This window comes from Equus przewalskii, chromosome 3 (genome assembly GCF_037783145.1).
Source record: "Equus przewalskii isolate Varuska chromosome 3, EquPr2, whole genome shotgun sequence".
Lineage (NCBI taxonomy): Eukaryota > Metazoa > Chordata > Mammalia > Perissodactyla > Equidae > Equus > Equus przewalskii.
In genome coordinates this window covers 28,724,788-28,750,282 of record NC_091833.1, presented here as the reverse complement: position 1 = coordinate 28,750,282, position 25,495 = coordinate 28,724,788, and the positions used below count along the sequence as shown (strand labels likewise).

The following is a 25,495-nucleotide window of genomic DNA, read 5'->3' as shown; positions in this document are numbered from 1 at the left end:
GGCCTAGTGGCTGGCACCACTCGCTCTGCTTTGGTAGCCCGGGGCTCGTGGGTTTGGATCCCAGGCATGGACCTACACACTGCTCATCCAGCCACGCTGTGGCAGCATCCCACATACAAAATAGACGAAGATTGGCAAAGGTGTTAGCTCAGGATCAACTTTCCTCACCAAAATAAATAAATAAATAAATAGGAGAGCAATATGATCCATTTTGTGATTTTGGAAAGATTACTGTGGCAGCTCTTGGAGACCAGAGGTATTCGGTCAATAATGAAAATGGGGAGGCTGGTAGGAAGACTGTTGCAATTATCCAGGGGAGAGATGACACGTACTGGCAGTGGGGGTGGACAGAAGGGCATGGATCCAAAAAACAATAGGGTCAATATACCCCTATCAGAATGGCTAAAGTGAACAATAGTGATAATACCAAATGCTGACAAGGATGTGGAGAAACTGGAGTGTTTGTATGTTGCTGATGAGAATGTAAAATGGTACAACAACTCTGGAAAACCATTTGGCAGTTCCTTTCACAACTAAAAATGGAATTACTGTATGTCCAAGCAATCGTACTCCTGGGCATTTATCCCAGAGAAATGAAGACTTCTTTTCATGCAGGAACTGGTCCAAAATGTGCATAGCAGCTTCATTTGTAATAGCCAAAAGATAGACGGTAACTCCTTGGAATCTAACCAAGAGAAATGAAAATCTATGTCCACACGAGCACCTGTACATGAATGCTCATAGCAGCATCATTCATAGCAGCCACGACTAGAAGCAATCCAAATGTCCATCAATGGATGAATGGATAAACAAAAGATAGTATATCCATACAATGGAATACTACTCAGTGATAAAAAGAAACTAACTAGTAATACACACAACAACATGGATGAACTCCAAAACACGTTAAGTGAAAGAAGGCAGATACGAGAAACTACATAGGTACAATTCCATTTATATGAAACATCCATAAAAGAAGAATCTATAGAGACAGAAGGCAGATTAGTGGGGATAGAGTGGACAGGGGACTTCAACAGGACAGGAGAGAACTTTCTGGGGTGATGAAAATGTTCTAAAACCGGTTATGGGGATGGTTGCACAACTCTATCAATTTACTAAAATCATTGAATTGTAGACTTCCGGTGGGTGAATTTATGTAAATTATAACTCAGTAAAGTGGTTTGAAAAAGAAGATACTTGGAATTAGATATGACAGGACTGTGAAACATTAATTACCCTCATCCTTCCATCGTCAAAGTCTGGGAAATGTTGGGGTCCATGTTCGAGTCAGGAGTACAGGAAGGAAGCATCCAGGAGTCAGTAAGACTTCAGGGAGGGGAGGCCATTTGTGTTTCAGGATGAGAATTCTCCAGGTGCAGAAGAAGGGATGGAGTTCTGGGCGCTGGGACTCCATGGAGAGGCACGGAGGTAGTCTCGGGAAATGGTTCCCCAGGAGGAGGAATGTCAGATCCCATCGTCCCTCTTGAGAGAAGAGTCATCTGGTTGCAAACGTAGACCCTGGTTCCATTGCCCATTTGGCCGACTGTCCTTGTGTCCTGGCTTTCACAGGCCCCTCTGCCTTGTTCCGAGCACGAAGGAACAGCAGAAAGGACGTCTACCAGCCACCTCTGGCCGCCGACATCGAGAAGATGAAAACCACGCACCTCAAGGAACAGAAAGCATTTGCCCTAATCAGAGAAATCTTGGGTAGGCAGCCAAGATGACCCACGAGCCATCTTCCTACTTGCTGGTTCTCAACTCAGACTTGAACATGCGGCAATCTTTGATGAGCCCCACCCTGCTCCTGGGCCCGTTTTCCTAGATATCAGCTCTCCCCAGCCTCTCCCCTACACTTGAAATCCTTCAGTGGCTCCTCACGGCCCTTAGGATAAAGTCCAAACTCCCTAATGTGGTTCCCCTCAACCCCAGGTCACCTCTCTTGGCCCCTTGTGCCCTGAGCTCCAGTGACACAGCGTTCTGCAGCTCCTGGGATGCTGTGCCCTCTCCTGACCCCACGCCTTTGCCCGGGCTGTTCCTTCTAGTCTGCCTGGAATGTGTTCATCTCACCTCCCCCCTTTTTCTTCTGGCTACGTCCTCTTATTCCTTCCTTCTCAGCCCCAAGCCTGTGTCTTCAGATAGGCTTCCCCTGGCCGTCTGGCCAGGAAATGTCAAACCTCAGTTTCTCTCTTAGTCTTGGGCACCCCCGCAAGCAGATCTGGGTGTAAGGCATTGGCTGGGGAGGCAGCCCTGGGAAGCACTGGTAGGGAAAGGGAAGTGCAGGGAGAGGGAAGGAAGCTAATGGGAGGTACAGTGATGAGTGGGTTCCACGCAGGCACTGGAGGCTTGGTCCTGCTGGGGACCTCTGAGGGACATGTAGTACGTGCCCCTGAGTTGTCACCCAGCAGGTCACTGGTGCTCCTGAGGAGGCACTGACCCTGCAGCATTCCTAGCCAGCCCTCCCACTGGCTGAGCACTTTCCTAGCAAAGCAGGGTGTGGGGGAGCTTGCACAGGAGGAGTAGCACGTACAGAATGAAGGGCACGGAGGGGTGTGGGCAGAGCCTCAACGAGTCGCCCCAGGGAGGGGTCTCTTGAACGCAGATACCCAGGACCTGCCCAGAGATTCTGATTCAGTAAGGATCTGCATCCCCCACGTGATTCTGATGTCTTGCCTCTTAAACTAAATCTATGCATCTAATGGGCCCTTGTCTCCTACAGGACCGGTGAGCTCCATGAGGGCAGGGGACATGGCTGTCATCTTCATTGCTCTATCTTCAGCATTGCGACACGGCAGATGCCCCACTTTTAAAAAATTCTAATGAAGAAACATTTATATAGCACGAACTCTGTGCAGGCACTGCTTTTAGTTCTGTATAAATATTAATGTGTTGACTTCCTCAGCACAACTCTGTGTAAGAGAATTATTATCTGCATTTCACAGATGAGGAGAGTAAGACCCAGAGGGATTAAGTCACTGGGAAAGGGCACATGGATAGGAGGTGGCAGAGGTGGGATGCGAACCAAGACAGGAGGCCCATGGTCTGTGGACTTGACTTCTTTCCACGGTCTCCATAAGGATTGGTTCCATTGTCACCAGAGGGGCGAGTGGCTGGTCTATGAGACTTTGACTGTTCTGACCCATGCTCCATTTCCTGCCCTGGGCTTGGTGGGATCGGGAACCCTGCCTGACTAGTGACTGTGCCTCCTCAGCATACCTGGGCTTCCTGTGGATGCTGCTGCTGGTGGCCTATGGGCAGAGGGACCCCAATGCCTACCACTTCAACAGACACCTTGAACACAGCTTCACTCGAGGCTTTTCAGCTGTCCTGGGCTTCCAGGAGTTCTTCGCGTGGGCCAACACCACCCTTGTTAGCAACCTGTACAGTCATCACTCAGGTACTGTCCCCTTGCCCTGGGTGTCAGCCCCCTAGTGCACAATCCTTTCTAGGAACAGGTGTGGGTCACTGTCAACATGAGCCTTATAGGAAACCAATAGCCACAGGTGTCTCCTGCTTTCAAGGAGAGACCCTCAGAATGCTGTGCATGCACAAGGGAGGGCTCCCTACCCCTCCCTTGATGCAGAGTGGAGAACTTCCTAAATGAGAGGTAACTGAGCATGAATTGGCTAGGCAGAAATGGCATTTACCAGGCAGAAGGGACAACATGAGAAAAGGCAAGGCTGAAACACCAGGGCACATTCTTGGAACTGCAAAGCATCGAGTGTGGTTGCAGTTGAGGGTATGAGTTGAGGACCAGTGAGAAGCAAAGCAGGAGAGAGAAACAGGGGCCAGATCATGAAAGGTCTTGAAAGTTCATGTGTTATGCTCAAGGAAATGAGGAGCCATTGATGGTTCTTACATACGGGAGTAATATAATCAAACCTGTGGTATAAGAAGGATCATTCTGGATGCATGTGGAAGTTGGAGTATAGGGTGGATAAGTTAGGATGCTGGGGAGAAGAGATGGGGCTGATGTAGGGACGAGAGGCAGGGATGATGGAGAGAAGGGGATGGTGCAGACAACACTGAAGAAGTAGAATTGATGGGCCTTGTTGACCATTAGGATGTGGGCATTGAGGGAAAGGGCACAGATGGTCTCCAGGTTGATGACCGGGTTGGGGGGTGTCATTCCCCAAGAGACGTTATGCAGGAGGTAGACCAGGTCCAAGGAGGGGAGATGGTGAGGAATGTAGCCTACGGCTAAATGTAACCTGTGGTTGGCCAACTTCTCTTGGCTGTCTCTATACTGGATACCCTGAAGTTCACATTAGCATCTGGACCAGGGAGTTTGGAACGTGTTAAGATGATTTTGACAGCTAGATTTATCCATCTGTTTTCCATCTTCAGGCTTTATCACTGATGGGAACTCCAAGCTGGTTGGCAGTGCCCAGATTCGCCAAGTGAGGGTCCGGGAAGGCTCTTGCCCTCTTGCCCCACAGCTGCAGGCTTCTCTCGATGGATGCCGGGCGCCATATTCCATGGATGTTGAAGACCTGTCAGACTATGGGGAAGGCTGGAATGCCTCTGCCCTTCACAACAGCAATGGCTTTTCCCAGGCTTGGCAGTACCAGAGCCAGAGCCAACGCCGAGGGTATCCCATCTGGGGCAAACTCACTGTGTACCCAGGAGGAGGTTACGTGGTCCCCTTGGGCACTGATCGCCAAAGCACGTCAAGGTAAGGCTGACTCGATTCATGTGCAGCTGCAGAAAGCCATTTGCTAGAGTTCAGGTCTTGTTGGCAGGGGCAGGCTTAAAAAAACGGCCGAGCCAAGCTCATTTTGTCATTGTGGGGGATTCAGAATCATTCAGGTCATGTTTTCAGGTTCCTGGAAACTGTGCAGTCTCAGAATTGGAAGGGTAGTCCCTCTTCGGCATTCTCAGCCTGGTGATCTGAGTCTGGTGGCCTCTGCTGGAGCCAGCAGGGATGGGGAGCTCACTACCACACAAAGCTGTCCACCACCAGGCAAGTGGGGAGTAATAAAGGTTTAACCTTATCAAGAATCATGTAGTGTCAGAGGCTTTACCCTACTTGTACACTAATAAGCTAGGTTGTTACTGTTTCATAAATGTTGGCAGAAGACACAAGACTCCTGGGTCAGAGACAAAGGACGTTATTACTCACTACAAGAGCAATAGCAGAGCTTCTCGGTGGTTTGAGTCAAATTCCCGCAAAGGGCCATGATAGATGCTTGCGTTACATGAGTTACAGTACCAGAAAGGAACACTGATCTTGGAGCACCTGCTGCTTTGACAGTGGCAGAAGCAAGCCTGCCCTTTGTCCAAAGGAAGATGTCACCTCTGTCCTCGAGGCTGCTCGCTGCAAACACAGCCCTGAGAAATGGCCTGGATGAAGCCCGACCAAGGCCTGGCCTTCTTAGAAGACCCAGCACACATGTGCAGGACGCTCAGGGCCCCTGCAGACTGCCTCCCCCAGCGTGTTCTAGAGTCCGAGAGCTCCAGGTTGGAAAGCCTGGCACCGCTCCTGTTAGCTGTGTAGCCCCAGGCAAGTTAGTGAGCCCGTATGAACCTGTCTACCCCACTGCACTGTTACAACACCGAGGTTATTTATGATGGCAGGACCCCACCCCGTCCACAACACAGGTAACAAACCCCCACGGAGAACAACTGGCAGGGCTCCCCTGGGATGAAGGACGGGCCAGGAATAGTCTATTTCAGAATAAGCGGTCTTTTCCTGCCACATGGAATGGCTGATCCTCTCTCTCTGCTTCTATGAATCAAGTAGGACGCAGACCCACGGGAACAGGGCATATTTTAAAACAGGCCCATCGTTATTGCACACACACATCATTCCATTTTTTTCTTCACAATGATCCTGAGCTCCAGGCATTAACAGCATTGTAGATGAGGAAACTGCAGCCCGGAGAAGTTATTAGCTTGCCCCTGGGGCAGCCAGGATTTGAATCCAGACGCCTCCTCCAGCACATGCTTTTTTCACCACGCCAGTGGGCAGATCTCCAGGAACTGGTTTCACGTGAGCCGCCAGCCCAAGAGGGACCTTGGCAGCTGCAGCTGCTGCCTGCCTAAGCCCCCGATGTTTCTGTGGCTCCTCTAACACTGTGGTCCTCAAACTTTAAAAAGCATCACCATCCCCTGGAGGGCTCATCAAAGGACAGATTCCCAGGCCCCACCCCGAGAGTTTCTGACTGGGGAGATCTGGGGTGGGGTGTGAGAATCTGCATCTCTAACAAGTTTCCAGATGATGCTGATGCTGCCCGTCTGGGGATCACACTTTGAGAACTTCTGCTCTTACAGCCCAGAAACCATGCGTGCCAAGACATTGCACCATGGGATGGGAAACTGTGACCGCTCCCAGGAGCAGCCCCAAGGTCCTGTGGCCCAGGGAGGAGAGCAGAGGCAGAGGGAGAAGTTTGGACAGGAAGCCCTGCCTCCTCCCTGGGCTGAGGGGGGAGGGAGCCCCTGGGGATGGAGATGCCCCTAAACACCCCTCTTCCCACAGAATTCTCCAGTATCTCTTTGACAACACCTGGCTGGACAGGCTGACCAGAGCCGTGTTTGTGGAGTTCACTGTCTACAATGCCAACGTCAACCTGTTCTGCATCGTCACTCTGACCCTGGAGACCAGCGCCTTGGGTGGGCAGCCTTGCCTGTGAACACTGCTGCAGTGTTCTGGAACACAAACACCCCCCCACCCCGGGCTAGGACTCCTGACCCAGCTGGACGCAGCCATCCCAGGGCCAGAGCGCCAGGGCAAATGGTTGGGAAACTCAGGGATGGGTCTTGGTTCTCCCTGGGGACCCAAAGGCAAGGCTTCAGGGCTGCTTCAGCCTTTTTCCTAGCTCCCCTTCTTCTCTTTGGCCTTGTCTCCCAAGTTATCCTAAGGGAACCCAGTGCGGGTCTGAAGGCAGCTCATATGTCCCAGTCTACTGGGGGTGGGCGTGGGGAGGCGGCAGTGAGGGGCTGGGGAGGGGGCGACCTGGTAATAGATACCTTCACCTAAAACAATATCTTACAGCTTGTACCTCAATCTACAGTGTGAAGGACATCTTATATCATAGTCCAACGCACACACACACACACAAATATACACAACAGATCAAAGCTTCAAAAATAACCTTTCCTTACTTACATCTGATGCACTCTGATATTCTGTGTTCCAGCCGAGTTCTTTCTCTCCATTCCTCCACTTTCCACCCTCTTTTAATGCTAACCACAGTCTATTGAAAACACTGACCTAAGGCCTCTTTAGCTAATAATCAATTTACCTAAAACTCAACCACCACTCCTTTAAAAATAAAACTTTTCAACATTGTTACATTTTTAATAAAAGCAATATGTTTGTAGTTTTAAAAAAATTTTCAGAACTGTGTAAAGAGAAAAGTAAAAGGGCTTCAACCTCCGTTACCATTCCCCAGTCTCCAAATTTCTTTCAAATCCTTTTTGGGGGGCCTTTGTATCTCCTGTGTTCTCTTATTTCTTTTTGTCATTTCTCTGGCTTTTCCAAAACCACATCTGATTCAATTATGGATTTCTACAAATGAAAGGGGGGGTGGATTTCAGGCCGGGTCGATTCAGCAGCCTGGCGATGTCAGCAAGAACTCAGGCCGTTCGCAGCTCTCCACGCTGCCAAGCTTGGGGTTGGCTTTGTCTTTGCAGGCAGTAGCCTGATTAGTCAAACTTGTTTAAAAAATTATCACTAAAAAATCATTACAATACTTAGAAAAAAAAGAGGGAAAGACACACAAACGGATGAAAGATGATTCAAAAGAAGGTTGAACTTTTGGCGCATTGGTCAATGGATGAATTGATCTTCAGTGAACTGTCTTTAGACAAAACGGCTTTAAATGAGCCAGAGTGGAGTAGATGGATGTCAAGTGGGTGGGTGTGCTCTGGCTGGAGGGGACTGAGTGCACAAAGGGCCGACACCAGAGAGTAGGGGGCTGGTCTTCCAGTGCAGCTTCCTTTGTCCCTTCTGATCTGCCCATTATCTTTGGTGTCCACCACGTGTCCTCGTTCAGTCCCTCAGGTCTGTGAGTCTGAAGGACCTTTATCTCCGCCTGGTCAGCCCTCAGAAGGCCTTGAGCTGGAGTCATCCTGCTGATGACTTCTGGTCGGGAGCGGTGGCTCTGAGTAGGCAGGTGGCTGGGGGTGAGAGGAAGTCACTCTGCTTTCCAGGAACCTTCTTTGCGCACGCGGACCTGCAGAGCCTGCGCCTGTACCCCTTCACCGATGGCTGGCACCCCTTCGTGGTGGCGGCAGAGGTCGTCTACCTCCTGTTCCTCCTCTACTACATGATCGTGCAGGTGAGGGGTGGGCTTGTGGCTCCACGGGCAAGGGATGGAGACGGCTGTAGGTCATGTCCCCTCTCCCACCTCTTCCCTCTTCCCTGGTCGGGGAGGGAGGGGCCACAAGAAGGGAGAGAGAAAGATTCTCCTTACTTGTTGCCATGACAACTTTGGGGGGCCTTCTGCTGGTCCTGAGGGCTGACCTGGCTTGGGACTCAGCTTCAGCACATCTCAGGATCTAAGAACTTGGAGAGTGGTCCTTCCTGGGTGGGAAAGGGAGAGGAGCAGGGCTCCTGTTTCGGCTGAACTGAGACCTTCCAAAAATGCCGGAGGTCGGGGAGAGGAGACGTGGCCATCCCCACAGCTGGGGGGTTCTCTGAACTTAGATTGCGGGGGTTCTTAGCACTTTTGTTCTCACCTGTGGTCCCCAGGATTGAGGAAGGATCCCCTCTGCCACCTTTACCACCATGTTATACAACGAAGGTGCCGATGTCGATAATGATGATGGCTTGAGGATGCTGGGCAGGCATCCAAAGCTTGTTATATGCCCCACCCACTCCTCTCACCAAAAATGGAAACCAGATACCTAAAAGGAGCATCTTAGCCCCCCATCCCCTGTTCCAACAACTACTTTAAAGTAAGGATGATACTTTGAGTGCTTACTACAAGGCAGGCATTGTGCTAAGAATCTTATGTGGATTTTCTCCTTTAACAACTCCAAGGGAAAGGTCCTATTGGCTCCACTTCACAGAGTAGGAAGCTAAAGTCCAGAGATGTGAAGTAATTTATCCAAGGTCAGAAATGAATCCAGAGAGTCTGACACCCGATCTTGACATTTAACCCCTATGCCACACCATCAACCTCATAAACCGGGAGCCCACATGGTCTCTGAGCATCAATTCAAAGGCAAAGGCCAGTAGTTATCAAATAGCAGCGTAGGTTCTTGGAGTTCTCTAAGAACATTAAAGGAGGCCCATTCACCACCCCCTCCAAGATTCATTTCTCTGCTCTAGATTGTCCTCACACTCTGCCTGTGGCTGTTTCAGAAACTTCTCTTCAAAACCCTTAAATCTTTTTCAAGATGCTGCTTGAGTAGTTTTAAAAATCTCCCTCTCACTCCATCCCTTTATAACGGAGGGGAGCTTACCCTCTCACCAGCCAAACACCGGTTCTTCCTCCGTGAGAGCAGGCAGGAGGAGGGAAATGGAACACATCACAGAAGCTTCTCTTGAGGGGAAGGGAAAAGAAGGGACAGGAGGGGGGCTGAGAACATGCACAGGATAATTTTTTTTGACTTGTGACACCTGTTGAGGAAACAGAATTAAAAACAAAGTCTCCTGCCAATCCAGAAAACCTCTCCACAAAGGTAGGAAAAAAAGAAAACTCCTTTTACAAAATGACTTCTTTTTAATTGTGGTAAATATACATAACATAAAATTTACCATTTTAACCATTTGGACACGGACAGTTCAGTGGCATATTAAGTACATTCACATCGTGGCGCGACCATCACCACCATCCGTCGCCAGAACTTTTGTCCTCTTACAAAACTGAATCTGTACCATTCAACAAAGACTTCCCCTTCCCCCTAAGAAAACAACTGTTATTACCGAATAAGCACTAAGCCAGAATGGGACGCCCATCCCAGGCAATCCACTACAGAGACTACAAAGACAGAAAGAAATCTCACCCCTACACATCGCCAGGCAGATACAACCATCACATACGTGTTCTTAAAATAAATGCTAATTAATCCTTAAGAGGACTTACAGCACCTTTTGTCCCACTAATCCATCCTAAATCCACCTGGTAATTGGGGCGGCCACCCCAGTTTGCCAAAGAACTTTATCCAAAGGAAAAATAAACTTCTCCTATGTTTACAAGAGGAGGTAGTTTCTGCCATCGGCTCCCACCCTCCCGGGGAAACTGGAAGACAGGGCACTCTCTTTGTAGATGATTACAGTTCAAAGAGATGGCTTCCAGTCCCTGAGAAAAACATTCGGGTTGTAAAATGGGCTTGTTTCACTTTTGAAAAAGATTTATATGCCTCTCAGCAGCGGCCTAGCGGTTAAGATTCAGAACTCTCGCCACCACAACCCAGGCTCCTTTCCTGGCCAGGGACCACACCACCCATCCATTAGCTGTCATACGGAGGCTGCTGTGGCGCTGAAAGCTATGCTACGAGTATTTCGAATACCAGTAGGTCCACCCCTGGTGGACAGGATTCAGCGGACTCTTTCAGACTAAGACAGACTAGGAAGAAGGACATGGCCCCCCACTTCCGAAAAAATGGGCCCTGAAGACGCGGCAGGTTTGAGCTGTACTGTACACAGGGTCTTGAGGAGTCAGAACTGACTTGAAGGCACTAACAAAAAAAATACATCTCAAAGGAGCAGAGAAAGTATTCACAATTACAAGTTTTCTAAAGTAAAAGGCTTTATGGGGCGGGAATCGTTCCATCTTTTTGCATCAGAGAGAATTAAACATTTTTCTTGTTAGATTCTGTATTTACTCTCACACCCCCCCAGACCTTGCAGCTCGGATTGTGATGGGAGCAGACGGGGTCTGTGCACAAGGCTGGGGAGAGGCCCCTGGCATTCTATGCATGTGGGGCCAGGGCTCTGAGAAACCTCCAAGGACTCAGTAAGCCCCTCCCAGGGGGTCCTCCTGGAGGGTGTGGGAGCCACCGTGGGGCCGGGTGGGGGGCACAGTTCTGGCCACAGCCTTGGGCAGAACCTCTGGCTCCTGTCTCAGGGCAAGCTCATGAGGGAGCAGAAGTGGCGCTATTTCTGCAGCAAGTGGAACCTTCTGGAGCTGGCCATCATCCTGGCCAGCTGGAGCGCCCTGGCGGTGTTTGTGAAGAGGGCCAGCCTGGCGGAGCGGGACATCCAGCGCTACCGGAAACATGGGGAAGAGTAAGTGGCCCTACCTCAGCCCCAGCCCCCACTCCCCACCCCAGGGCCCAGGGGCAGAGGGAGGCTTCTGAAACCTTGTTGACCCTGAGAGGATCACGGGTCACTCTTTAAAAAACAACTGTAGCTACCACTGAGACTCAGGTTTGGGGCCTGAAGTGTAGACAATTGGAGAGGACTCTTTAAGACAAAATAGAACAATATCTTTTGCAAATCTTCCCAAAACATAGGGTCATGTGACACCCCGTTAAGGTCCCTCCCAGCCTTTTGGGCAGGGTCTTCGCGAGTATTAGCACCCCAGTCAACTCACGCCTGCTCCTATTGACCAAGTGTCCACTCCCTGTTAGGCAGGACACAGATCCTCACGTGAGAACCGATGGAGGTAAGTGTTATCAGTACCCTATTTTACAAATAAGAAATTGAGGCTCAGAAAGGTAATGTGACTTCCCCAAGGCCACACAGCTAAAAAGTGGCAGAAAAGTAATTTAAACCTACCTTGTGTGTCTCCAGGATCCCAGGTCTTACTTGGAACCATTGTGTTTTGACTCACTCACTGATTTTATAGATAGAGCCAACATTTATTGAGTTATTGTTGGATGCCATATACACTGTCATAAAAACACCACTTTAAAAGCATTCTCTCATCTACTTTAATCTTCCCGAAACTTCTAAGAGACAATATTATCATCAACCCTTTTTTTACAGATGAGGAAATTGAGGCTCAGAGAGGTTAAGTTGTCTGTGCAAGGTCACACAGCAAGGAAATGCAGAGCCTAGAATTTGAACTCTGCACTCCTAACCTCCACTCTAGACTGTCTGATTCATTCAACAAACCCACGTTAAGCTCTTCTTTGTGCCACACTCATGTTGCCACACCAAATATATGACAAAAACCCCACCCTCTCTAGAGACCCTCTTTCATAGAAATGTCTCGGTATCAACTGAGTTCTTTGAGTTCAGAAATTATCAAAAGTACTTTTGTTTTTATTTAAGCTGATTGTAAGCCTTATGCGGAACAGTTATTTTAAAAACTTAAAGATGTTTTAGCTCTTGAAGGGGTTTGCAGGAGACAATCTAGGGGCCAAATCCAGCCCGTCACCTGTTTTCATAAATCCAGCTTTACTGGAACACCCCCTCACTCACTCGTTCTTTTCTGGATTGTCTACGGCTGCTTTGCTGCTAACACTGCAGAGCTGAGTCATTGGCACGGAAACTGTCTGGCCCTCAAAGCCTCAAATGCATCCCGTCCAGCCCTTTACAGAAGAACTTTGTCTTGATTCTCACTCAGAGAACAAAGCCCGGGTTCTGGGAAGGAACAATGGGGAGTCTTAGGTCATACGTGGCTGAGATCATTGTCAGCCAGTGTGATTTTTGAACTGTCGCTGTCCCCACGCTAGCCATGCTTTATGATTCCTCACAGTGATCTAAAACCCATTTGATTCTTGACATCCACACAGACAGGTTTCTTGCTTCGATGGGTTATAAAACAATTATACAGCAAGAAGAGTTCTTTTTTTTTTTTTTTATATTGGCTTTGAGCTAACATCTGTTACCAATTTTCTTTTCTGTCTTTTTTTTTTTTCTTTTTCTCCCCAAAGCCCCCCAGTACATAGTTGTAGATTCTAGTTGCAGGTCCTTCTGGTTGTGCTGTGTGGGACGCCACCTCAGCATGGCCTGATGAGAGGTGCCATGTCCGAAGTGGTGAAACCCTGGGCCACCAAAGCAGAGCGCTCGAACTTAACCACTAGGCCACTGGGCCAGGCCCGAGAGTTCTCTTTTTACACTGAGTGTCAGAAAACAAAACAAAAAAATCTGCCACTTCAGATAGAAACCTGAGTATAGTTAAGTTTGGTGTTATGCGAGATCCTCATTTGAATTTGATTAACCAATTGACCAAAGTTTTGTGTTTATTTCAGGAACTTGTAAATTTTGTTTTCTTGTTGGAATACACAAGCCATTTTATAGCCAGATCTTGAATTTTAAAAGTACTTTTTAAGACCAAAAGATTTGCTTCATAGTCTCCCTTTAATCCAGTGGTTCTCAGGCCTGGCCCCTCAGCAGAGTCACCCTGGGAGATGACACAACCGTGATGCCCAGGCCATACCCCAGACCCACGAACAGGATGTCTGGGGATGGGGCCCTGGCACCAGTAGTTTTACTGTTCCCCTGGTTATTACAACATGTAGCCGGGGTTGAGAACCATGCTTTAATTAGAGCTAACTGCCATCATGACGGAGGGCTTATGTGGTTATTATTTCCACATACATGAGCAATTAAAGGGCTTGAGAGAGGCTTGGTATTTTAAAAGAGGCAGGAAAAAGGTGCTGCAGGAGCTGCAGGAGGAAGCAACCATCCATACCAGCAGCCCCAGTCTGCTCAAAGGGGAGGAAGATTCTGGAAGGCAGGAGATTAGGTAGAAGGATGGCTTTCACTTGGCATTATACATGTATATTAAAAGCTTTTACAAACTTGAGATTATATCATTTGGTTCTATAATTTGTTCTCCTTCCTCATCAATAGATACAGGTCTATGTTATTTTTAATGACAGGCCAACATTAAGACTGAATTTAAATGCAAAGGCAGGAGAGGCGAATGAAAGGCAAGTGGGATGTCGGAGAGAACCTGGACTTTGGAATCAGACACACCTGGATTCCATCTCTCATTCTTCTACCACTAGTTACGTCATTAACTATGTCACTAGCCATGTGACCTTGTGCCAACTCTCTGTCCTTTTCTGTAAAACGGAGGTAGCAATACTTACCTCATCCAGTGGTCTTAAGGTCAAAGGAGGCAACGCAAATAAGGTCTATCATAACCATCATCCTCACCATCACCATCATCATCACTCTCATCTGCATCACCATCATCATCACTATCATAACCATCATCCTCACCATCACCGTCATCATCACTATCATAACCATCATCCTCACCATCACCATCATCATCACTATCATAACCATCATCCTCACCATCACCGTCATCATCACTGTCATCTCCATCACCATCATCACTATCATAACCATCATCCTCACCATCACCGTCATCATCACTGTCATCTCCATCACCATAATCATCACTATCATAACCATCATCCTCACCATCACCGTCATCATCACTGTCATCTCCATCACCATCATCATCACTATCATAACCATCATCCTCACCATCACCGTCATCATCACTGTCATCTCCATCACCATCATCATCACTATCATAACCATCATCCTCACCATCACCGTCATCATCACTATCATAACCATCATCCTCACCATCACCGTCATCATCACTGTCATCTCCATCACCATAATCATCACTATCATAACCATCATCCTCACCATCACCGTCATCATCACTCTCATCTCCATCACCATCATCACTATCATAACCATCATCCTCACCTTCACCGTCATCATCACTGTCATCTCCATCACCATAATCATCACTATCATAACCATCATCCTCACCATCACCGTCATCATCACTGTCATCTCCATCACCATCATCATCACTATCATAACCATCATCCTCACCATCACCGTCATCATCACTCTCATCTCCATCACCATCATCATCACTATCATAACCATCATCCTCACCATCACCGTCATCATCACTGTCATCTCCATCACCATCATCATCACTATCATAACCATCATCCTCACCATCACCGTCATCATCACTCTCATCTCCATCACCATCATCATATCATAACCATCATCCTCACCATCACCGTCATCATCACTGTCACCTCCAGCACCATGATTACCATCTCATTATCACTTAGCTGGGGGAATTCAGACAGCTTTGTCTCCCAGACCTGTTGCAGGAAGCCATGGCCTCTGAGATTGTGATAAGTCTAATCTTGCATCCTGAGCTGAACTGAGCCCAGATGAGCTCTAGCTGAGCTGCTCACAGTCTCTGAGATTCAGGCTCCCCTTTTGGTCCCACAGGGGCATCAGTTTCAGCGAGACAGCAGCGGCTGACGCTGCCCTTGGCTACATCATTGCCTTCCTGGTACTCCTGTCCACCGTGAAGCTTTGGCATCTGCTCAGGTTGAACCCCAAAATGAACATGATCACGTCAGCCCTGCGCCGTGCCTGGGGGGACATTTCAGGCTTTATCATCGTCATCTTTATCATGCTCCTGGCTTACTCCATCACGGTGAGTGGCTCCTTGGGCAAAAGCTTCAGGGCTGGTCTCCTTGGAAGCAAAGGCTTCTCAGTGGTCGGGGGTCGGGAGTTAGGGTTAGGAAGACCCTGGGAACCTGAGGGAGATGGTGGATCTCCTGAGTCCAGGGCCTTTTAGCTGGGGGCTCATGAACCAGTCACCCCAAATGGCAAAGGCTGGAGACTCACTTGGGTAAGAGTGAGGAGATATACTCTCTAAGGCTGAAAGGGCAACTACCGCCAACAAAGGATTCCTTTCTGCATCCAGCCTCTGCCTGGATGTGCCAGTTCTCCAGACATCCCAAAGGCTCAGATCCACACAGAGCACTCCCTCTGTGTCAGGGGATGCGGAGAAGAACTGGGCAGTTCCCGTCCTTGAGCTGGGGCAGAGATGGGGAAGGGAGGATGGACACGTCTGCAGGCCATGTCAGTGCTAGATGCCCTACACGAGGCATGAACTCAGTAGGACCAAAACCATTTCATTCAGCCCTTTAACAGTGAGAGCCACTTGACAATCACACCTCTTTTGTGACTAAAAAGAAATTTGAGCTATCAACTCTTCTTTATTTTCAAGTAACGTGAGAAACAAAGACCCTCTGCCACATCCTAAATATGTCGCCCTCTTCTCCAAGTGCATGATTCCCATCGTAACCCTGGCTTCCATTCCTCTGTGACCCTTCTCCCCATCCTGACCCACTCCTGGCTCCATCCCCTTTCCCAGTCCTCCTCCTGGCCCCATCCGGTCTCTCACCTTCCACCATCCCCATGATCTCCATATCGTCCGGTAGCTCGTCTCAGCCTAGTGCCACTCCAACTCCAACCCTCTCCCCATTCCTGATCCATTCTCTCTCCCTGACTAGCACCTCAATCCTGACCCCTAACCCGAACCCGGAGCCCACTGCATCTTCCTCTCTCACCCTCAGAAATGGGCTCAGGAGCACTGATGGAGTGATGGAGGGTATACACTGAAAGGCTGGAGTCTGGTTTTGTCGCAAGTACCCCATCCGACCTCTTAATTCATGTGGATTTATTCAGTCCTCTGTCTATAGTGCATGGACAGCAGGGACATTGCAGTGTCCTCTGGGACCAGAAGTCCCCATGTCAGAGCCAATGGAGTCCTGGGCTTCTCTCTGACACAACAGCCCTGGGGAAATCTTGGTGGGAGGGAAATACAGTGGGGGGAGGCCCTGCTCAGGGAGAAGAACTCTGTTGTCTGTCCAACCCACCTCCCCCAGAGCAAAGAGGCTGGGGCCCCAGAGAGCCCAGTTGCATTATTGAGTCTTGGAGCAGCCATCTGGGTGAACGCAGCAGTTTCCCAGCGGGTGGGAGCCCCGGAAGTGCACACGTATCACGTACAGAACTGGGTGTGTACACGTACCCACCTGCGGGACCCTGTAGGTACAGACAGCTTTGCCAGGCCGGGATGTGGCTGACCCCGACCACCAACTCTGCTCTCAAACAGCAGGCTCTGGGGGGTTGCACAGCTTCTTTCCCTGTTCATGAGGACTTTTTCCGTAACAGTCAAACTTAATATTCGGTTGGAAACTTCGTTCCTACAAAACCCTCTTTGATGCGGCAGAAACGATGATCAGCCTTCAGCTAGGAATCTTCAACTATGAGGAGGTAATGGGGTGGGGCGGGAGGATGTGAACACGGCCATCTACATCAAGCCTTATGAAAATTAGAAAGAGTGCCCCTCCTTGGGGCTTGGCCTCGTGGCGCAGTGGTTAAGTGTGCATGTTCCACTTTGGCGGCCTGGGGTTCACTGGTTCAGATCCTGGGTGCGGACATGGCACTGCTTGGCAAGCCATGCTGTGGCAGGCGTCCCACATATAGAGGAAGATGGGCACAGATTGTTAGCTCAGGGCCAGTCTTCCTCAGCAAAAAGAGGAGGATTGGTGGCAGATGTTAGCTCAGGGCTAGTCTTCCTCAAAAAAAAAAAAAAAGTACCCCCCTCAAATGCCTCCCCAGTGCATGTCACCCCTTGGGTCCATGGCCTGGCAAGAGTGGGGCAACTTTGGACAAATAAAAAGGTCCCCCTTTCTCCAGGCTGACAGCCCCGCACTACTGCCCACAGCTCGCCCTGGGGACCCCTGCTTACAGAAGAACATCAGGCACTGGCTGTCCAGAGGAGGGATGCGCTGGGGGGTCTCCAGAAGGGAATGCGCCTGGCCCTAGCCAGAAATGGTGCCCATATTTGGAGATGGCAGCTCTGGGGGCCCTTTCCCTCCCCTGGCAGCTCTGGAGAGCAGGTCCATACTCTCAGCCCCCAGGCAGAAGGGGACCTTCCTGGCTCCAGGCTCTGCCTAGCTTTCAGGACCAGTTGCCCTCTGATGGTGCCTAGTAGGGGACCAGTTGCCCTCTGATGGCCACTAGGACACGGGACCCCGGGGGACAACTCTGGCTTTCCTCCTGGCAGATCCTGGACTACAGCCCAGTGCTCGGCTCCTTCCTGATTGGGTCCTGCATCGTTTTCATGACATTTGTGGTGCTGAATCTCTTTATCTCTGTCATCCTGGTGGCCTTCAATGAGGAGCAAGAATACTATCAGGTGAGTCCCTTTGGCCTGGTCTTCAACAGTCATTGACCTTGAACTAGGAAGAGGCTGGTTGAGCAGCTTCATACGTTAGGAAGATTTCAGAGACCACTGTAGGTCAAGCCCTCATTTCACAGGAGGGGAAACTGAGGCCCAGAAGGAGGAAATTACTTCCCCAAGATCACAGGCAAATGAAGGGCAGACTAGAATCGGGTCACCTGATCCCCAGCATGGGGCTGTGTTCATTCCACCAGTGACTCTCAGCCCTGACTGTGCACTAGGATCACCTGGGGCTTTTGGGAACCACTGTTGCTGCAGCTGAGACCAATAAAAACAGAATCCCTGGGTCAATGATCCAAGCATTGGAATTTTTGAAATCTCCCTGTGAGATTTTTTTTTTTTTTTTTGGTGAGGAAGATTCGCCCTGAGCTAACATCTGTGCCAATCTTCCTCTATTTTTTGTATGTGGGTTGCCTCCACAGCACAGCTGATGAGTGGAATAGTCCACGTCTGGGATCCAAACCCATGAACCCAGCCCACCAAAGCAGAGCTTGTGGAACTTTAACCACACAGTCACGGTGCCGGCCCCTCCCCAAGAGATTTTTTTTTTTGAGGAAGATTAGCCCTGAGCTAACTGCTGCCAATCCTCCTCTTTTTGCTGAGGAAGACTGGCCCTGAGCTAACATCCATGCCCATCTTCCTCTACTTTATACGTGGGATGCCTACCACAGCATGGATTGCCAAGTGGTGCCATGTCCACACCTGGGATCTGAACCAGCGAACCCGGGCCACCAAGGCGGAACGTGTGCACTTAACTGCTGCGCCACTGGGCCGGCCCTCCCCAAGAGATTTTAATATACAGCCAAGGTTGAGAACGTGTTAAAAAAAAAAGTAATTAAATGGGGCCAGCCCGGTGGCACAGTGGTTAAGTTCGGCGTGCTCCGCTTTGGCGGCCTGGGGTTTGCAGGTTCGGATCCTGGGTGTGGACTTATACTGCCCATCAGGTCATGCCATGGCGGCATCCCACATACAAAAAAAAAACATTGAGGAAGATGGGCACAGATGTTGGCTCAGGGCCACTCTTCCTCAAGCAAAAAGAGGAAGATTAGCAACAGGTGTTAGCTCAGGGTCAATCTTCCTCACCAAAAAAAAAGACCCCCAAAACAAAAAAATGATTAAAGAAGACAATTTAGGTGATTCAAATAAGCTTTTGCACTACATAAAGTAGACAGTCTCCATTCAGAAAACTGCAAAATGGGGTGGAAGGCAGGAAACTTTTATAATAGGATAAAGAACAAGGAAGAGAAAAATAGAAAATATCTGATTGGCTGCGGCCACACAGTCACCTTTGGTGTGAGAAGGAAACGGAGATAAGAATAGAGCGCAGAGTCAGCTTGGTGTTTGCGGACTGGCTGATAGGATATACTGCATTTCTAGTAAAGGGGAGCATTTACCAGGGACACAAGTTACCTAAGTTTCAGTTTGCTGACATGGCACCCAGGACAGGAGTGGCTCCATCTTGGGCCTAGAAATTTATTTCAACCAGTCATATGGTAATTTTGCTTTAAATTTTGAGGAACCATCCAACTGTTTTCCAAAGCAGCCACACCATTTCACGTGCCCAGTAGCAACGCATGAGGGTCTTTGTACATAAATTCCTAACAGCCTCTGTTGTGGGCGGTGGAGGGCATTCCGGCATTCTCATCAGAGGGGAAGAAGGAAGCCCCTGGGGGTTAAGGCCGCAGCACACACCCTTGGGATTCTCAGAAGAAGGTGACTCCCAACACAAAAGCAACTCTAAACAATGAAGTGCCTGTGGCAGGACCAAATTGGACAATAAAACCAGGGTTTCCCCTTAGAAAGAAAAGCCCCCAAGAGGATGGTATGTAACGTATGTAACATCACATGGGTCTTTCTCCCTCTGCAGCTGACGGAGGAAGGAGAGATCGCCGATTTACTGCTGATGAAAATACTCAGTTTCCTGGGCATTAAATGTAGAAGACAGGAGCCTGGACGCAGCAGTGAGCAGCCCAAGGTGCCGTCAGAGGCCCGGCTCCCTCCACCTGCACCAGCTGCACCCCAGGTTTAAGCTGCTCCTCTCCACACGGCCATCCGTAGAGGGGGAGGGCCTGGACCTCCGCCTACACTTACCAGTGATGCTATAATCTCTCCAGGTCAATGTTTTTCTGTGTCCATAGAAGATCCCCACGCCTGGCAAGTAAAAAAAAAAAAATAAGAAAAACATATACATGCATACATACACACAATTGCCACTCCTGTCATGGACTGTTTGTTCAAATGTATTTCCTCCTAGAAATAAAACAAATCCTCCTTGGAGTTCAGGGGGAAAAAACTCTCCTTTACAGACTATTTCATCTCCTTGGTCGGTGAGGGGTTGCCTTTGAATGATTCTAGTTCAGGGTTTCTCAAACTGTGTCCAAGAGATGCTAAGGGGCGTTGTAGGGGAGGAAGGCTTTTCCTCAATCTAATGTGGGTTCGTCTGGCCGGAGAACGAATTAAATTCACATGAGACCGAATAGCAAGAGAAAATTAAACAAAGCTTTATGAGGAACCATGGCCCGGGGCCTCTCTTCCCAAAGGAAGAAAGGGCACCGAAGAAGTGGGGTGCACAGAGTGGTTATATACCCCCAAACAGGGTGTTTCACATATGATTGAAATGTCCCTCCCACAATAGTCACAAGATTGTCCTGTGGGCACAGCACTTGATGGACACAGCAGGTAGTGGGTCTGCTGTCTCAGAGGGCGTAGCAGGAGGCAAGCCTATTGTCTTGAGCTGGGTGGTCACAGGTGAGCACAGCAATCAGTTCCTAGCCTAAGGAAAGATGCTTAATCCTTAAGGAAATGCCAACGTTGGGAGGGGGAGGGAAGTCAGTCACAGGAGGTTACCAGACAAGCACAATAAAATGCAGATTTAAATCCTTGCCTTTGGCATTGATTAAGAGTTTCTAGAGGGAAGGTCATCACCCCTTCTTCCTGGTACAGAGAGGGGGATATCTTTACAGATGGAGAGTTCCTTTACAATGTAAATGTCTCCTAAATGTAAATGTTCCACTCCTCAGAGCCTCCTTCCCTGTCCCAGTTTCTCAAAAGCAATCAGCCTCAAATAATCCTCATGCCAGAGACGTATCTTGGGGTGGCCAATTCCAGTCCCCCACAGTGTCATATTAATTTGCTGGGGCTGCCGGAACACAGCACCACAAACTGAGTGGCTTAAGATGACAGAAGTTTATTGTCTCACAGTTCTGGGGGACTGAAGTCTGAAATCAAGGTGTCAAAGGGGCCCTGCTCCTTCGGAAGGCTTGCCAGAGGAATCCTCTCTTCTAGTTTCCAGCATTTGCCGGCAATCCTTAGCCTTCCTTGCCTCACAGACGATGCATCACTCTAATCTCTGCCTCTGTTGTCACACGGCCTTCTCCCCAGTATGGCTGTCTCTGTCCCTTTTCCTCTTCCTATAAGGACACTAGTCATTGGATTAAGGGCCCACCCTACTCCGTGATGACCTCATCTTAATGAATTACATCTGCAAAAGCCCTGTTTCCAAATTCGGTCACATTCTGAGGTACTGGGGGTCGAGACTTCAATGTATCTCTTTAGGGGACACAATTCAACCCATACCAGGTGTCATCTCCCCAAAATGTTTCTGGATCAAATAAATGGAGGAAACATTGGATTATAAAAGGTTACACAAGGTCTTCAGAATGGGAATCGGGAGGGCTTTTAATATGCTAACTGTGCCCTGTGAGTCTCCTGAGATGAGAGGAGATGAGCATGAGAGAGAAAATGTGTAAGGAACCCCCAACCTCTTTGACCACGGCGTCCAGTATGGCAGCACCTCGGTCAGGGCTAGAGTTCCTTAGATGAGAGTCTGAGAATTCTGGATTTACACCAGTGGTTCTCAATCTTGGCTGCATGCTAGAATCGCCAGACTTCATCCCAAGACATCAGAATCTCTAGGCTGGGAGCCAGGCGCCAGTATTTTTTGAGCTTCCCAGATGATTCCAATGTGCAGACTTGATAACCATGCTCTAAATTCTGAGAATTTAGACAGATCTAGACAACAAGAAGCTCCCAGGTGTCTGTGTGGGTAAGTGCACACTTCCCATGCCCCATGCAGGGCAAGCACCTCACATAGTCCGTCCAGGTCACCCTGTCTTGTCGCTCCTCACACTGCCTCACGCACCTACTGTAACAGATATTCTGGGTGCCTGCCCCAACTCCATTGCATGCTCTCCCCCTGCTATCAGAGTCCCCTCCCCGACAGGGCTCATGGGAGGGTGACCCTGTAGCCACCTCAAGGTAAATCCTGATTTGCCTTCATAATGGTAATCCATTTCCCTTGACAGGGAGCAATTTAGGGTGGCTACATGACCCAGTCTGGCCAAGAAAAAATGAGGAGAATTCTCCAGGACACTTCCGGGAAAGGTTGGCTTGCTAATAAAAACAGACACATAAAGGGGCCCACCCGGTGGCATAGTGGTTAAGTTCGTGTGCTGGGCTTTGGCAGCCTGGGGTTTGCGGGTTTGGATCCTGGGTGTGGACCTATGCACCACTCATCAAGCCATGCTGTCTTCCTCACCAAAAAAAAAAAAAAAAAAAAGAGAGAGACATAGAGATGGGATCTTATGCTGTGTGACACTATCTGGTCCTGGAATCTGGGCAGCTACCTTGAGACCATGGGGAACAATCTGAACATGGCAGAGTAGAAAGACAAGAGTAGCATGTGTGCTTGATATGGTCATTAAACAGCTGACTTAATCAACCCAGGAGCTGAACTACTGCCAGCCATTCATCCGAATAAGACCTTAATTTTTTTTCATCATGGTTTAATCAGGATCCTACCCCACTACCCTGAGAATCAAAACCCAGGATCCCTTATAAACAGAAAGCCACAAAACATGAAATATACATAGAACCTTGGGGATTTCATCATCTCCTATCCACCCAAAAGCCCATCATTCAATTTTTATCGTGTCAGGCGTGAACATGAGCTGGAGATGCTCATCAAACAGCCCATAGGAAGGTGTACACATCTCCTGATCGACTGGTACAGAAACCTAACCAGACACATACAGGCTGTTTGTTTTAAGTAGGAAAAGTTCTAAGATCTGGAGAAGTTGTAAGTTCTTCATTTCTCTTTCTCATCTTTCCCATCTACTCTCCACTTCTCTATTGACTGTAAATATCAAACTGGCAACTACTTCAAAGTATTGTTATGAGAGAAAAAAATATATATCCGCTCAAAGAGATAGGAGGGCCCCTTTTGAGACACTTGAAAGAAATGACCACTTGCAATTTTCAGGTGTCTGTACCAAGTGTACAATGAGCTCACCTTTCAAATCTCAAGCCATGGAGGTTACAAAGATTGAAAAAAAAAATTTTGTTATCCTCAATGTTTGCTGGACAAAAAAAAAAAAAATGACACACTTCCTATTATTTTGGTAGAAGGGGCTATAAAGTAGCCTACACACTGATATGTTATCTTGTTCTTCCCACCCAGTTAGTGGAGCTGGGAATAAATACTTCAGGGCACGGCTTGTAACAAAACAATAAAAACAGAATACTTCCAGTCCCTTGCAGGAGGCCATGTGATGAAATGAAAAGAGGCTAGGCTTTGGTGTCTGGGCTGGTTCTGAAATATGACTCTATGACTTATTATCTTGGTGACTTTGGGCACGTTTATACTTCATCTCTATAAAATATCGCCAGTTATTTCATCTATAAAATATCCTAACAGCTACTTTAAAATATTGCTGCAATAATTGGAAACAATGCTTGTAAATGACCTAGAATATATAAGATATTTAAATGGTAGCTACTATAACCAAACAGTAGCTTCATGACAGTACTGATATGAGGCACCGTTAAACTTTTATTTAGATTTGTTTCTTGTAAAGAATCTAACCTGGCCCAAAGAAGTCTGGAGAATGTCCTGCCTAATAAAAGTGTCTTTATTTACATGGGGGCTTCAGGCCACGCAGATAGTCTAATAATGTGATTTAGAGTGGGGGCGTTAGGTCACACAGTATTAGCTCTGCCTCCTGAGGAGCTGGAGACTGAGGTCAGCCATGTGGACAGCCAACTGGGTCTATGTGATCAATAAAACCTCTGGACACCAAGGCGCAGGTGAGCCTCCCTGGTTGGCAATACTCCATGTGTGTTGTCACACATTGTTGCCAGGAAAGTTAATGCTATCCAAGACTCCAGGAGAAGGCAACTGGAAGCTCCATCTTTTCAATTTTCTAGGATTCTGTTCCATCTATCAATTCCCCTGGCTGATTTTAGTTTGTATCCTTTTGCTGTAATAAACCGTAGCTGAGTGTATAACAGAAAAAGAAAAACAACCCCAGAATACTGACATTATGGAAACTAGCCAAGATCTAGAGTTTAGAGTAGACCACTGTGAGCCAGTCAGCATCTCAAACCGAGGAAAGTAGGACAGTGCTTAAGAGGAGTTGATTGCGAATCAGACGGGAGGTCAAGTCCTGCTACTGCCACCTAGCAGCTGCTTAAGGTATAAAATGCCTTCCCAGCTCCGCTCCCGGGCAAGTTAGTAACCTTTCTGAGCCTCCAGCTCCTCATCTATGAAATGAGTGTGATACCTACCAGAAAAGGGTTTGGAGAGGATTAAAAGGATCCTGTTTGCACAGTCCCAGGCACAAAGCAAGGGCTCAATAAATGACCATTATTTACTTAGAGGAAAATGGAGCGTGACAGCTCTTGCAAGCCACTGCACAGATGTGCCAACAATCCCAATTTTATAAGTGAGGCAGAAGCTCAGTGCAACAACATATGGGCCTCCCAAACACACACACACACACACAAACACACACACTCTTCTAGGTGCCCACCCTGTAATACTGAAGGCGTGGAGCTTGAGGTGTTTTTCACTCCAGTATTTCTTTGCTGATTCATGCTCACTCCACAAAATCTGTGAAAGCGAGGTCCTTCCAGGAACTTAATTAATTTTTGTCTCCTGGGACAGGGCCCATCCTCCGCATTTCTCAGAAGGCCTTGATCACAGGGCTGGCTGCTAAAGCAAGGACTGCCCATGCTGGGGGTCAACTCCCTGACTTTTGATTGCTCCCGCATTAGCTGGCCGGCTCCGGTCCAGTCTCCACCAAGAAGCCACTCCTGACCCTTGCACAGGTCCTTGCCCCTCTATGAGCTTCATGATTCTGTCTGATCCCTGTTTGAGGACCCTAGGTCTTTTGGGATCCGTAAAGAAGTAAAGTGGGTTCCTAGATTGTTTTCAGTATTTCAAAAAGTCAAAGAGAAACTGCATTTGTGTCAGCGCACCTTTGGCCAATGCCCAACAACCGTCCTCGGCTGGTATGATTGATTGGACCCGGCTATGAATGCCGCTCTGGGTGACCTTAATCCTCTGCAGAAGGGCGAGGCCATATCCCTTTACAGGACTGGGAGCACCTTGCGTTCCCGCGGAGCCCAGGGCCACATGGCACCGGAAGGCGCTAGCCCGACAGAGCCAACCGTGCCTGGAGCACTGCTCGCCCCCGCAGACGCCAGCCGCGCACTCCCCAGGCCAGTCGCAGAGCCGGCACCTACAGACCCACGGCTTTCACTCGCCCGGAAACGAC

General features: G+C 48.7%; 1 protein-coding gene and 2 long non-coding RNA genes across 5 annotated transcripts in view; 1 reads left to right on the top strand and 2 right to left on the bottom strand.

The window, feature by feature from the left end:
• LOC103554674 (polycystin-1-like protein 2) overlaps window positions 1-20,232 on the top strand; it is a 97,997-nt gene extending 77,765 nt beyond the window's left edge. Inside the window, exons 34-43 of the mRNA XM_070612354.1 lie at window positions 1,570-1,707; window positions 3,209-3,394; window positions 4,345-4,672; window positions 6,476-6,609; window positions 8,152-8,279; window positions 11,016-11,176; window positions 15,128-15,338; window positions 16,865-16,966; window positions 17,763-17,894; window positions 19,807-20,232. Of these exons, the coding sequence (XP_070468455.1) occupies window positions 1,570-1,707; window positions 3,209-3,394; window positions 4,345-4,672; window positions 6,476-6,609; window positions 8,152-8,279; window positions 11,016-11,176; window positions 15,128-15,338; window positions 16,865-16,966; window positions 17,763-17,894; window positions 19,807-19,968 (1,682 nt within the window). The 3' untranslated portion in view covers window positions 19,969-20,232. The remainder of the gene's footprint in view (window positions 1-1,569; window positions 1,708-3,208; window positions 3,395-4,344; window positions 4,673-6,475; window positions 6,610-8,151; window positions 8,280-11,015; window positions 11,177-15,127; window positions 15,339-16,864; window positions 16,967-17,762; window positions 17,895-19,806) is intronic.
• Window positions 1-25,495, bottom strand: part of LOC139082223 (uncharacterized) — a 43,162-nt gene that overhangs the window by 16,489 nt on the left and 1,178 nt on the right. For 2 of the 3 annotated variants that reach the window (XR_011538016.1, XR_011538018.1), the window contains exon 2: window positions 20,031-20,090. This is a non-coding gene — a long non-coding RNA (uncharacterized lncRNA). Of the gene's footprint in view, window positions 1-20,030; window positions 20,091-25,196; window positions 25,493-25,495 lie in introns of those variants that run through there. The other variant, XR_011538019.1, reaches the window with a different exon arrangement.
• Window positions 9,649-12,589, bottom strand: LOC139082225 (uncharacterized). The gene is made up of 2 exons (XR_011538021.1): window positions 11,484-12,589; window positions 9,649-11,155 (listed from the first exon to the last, which is right to left on the bottom strand). It is a non-coding gene; the product is annotated as an uncharacterized lncRNA (long non-coding RNA).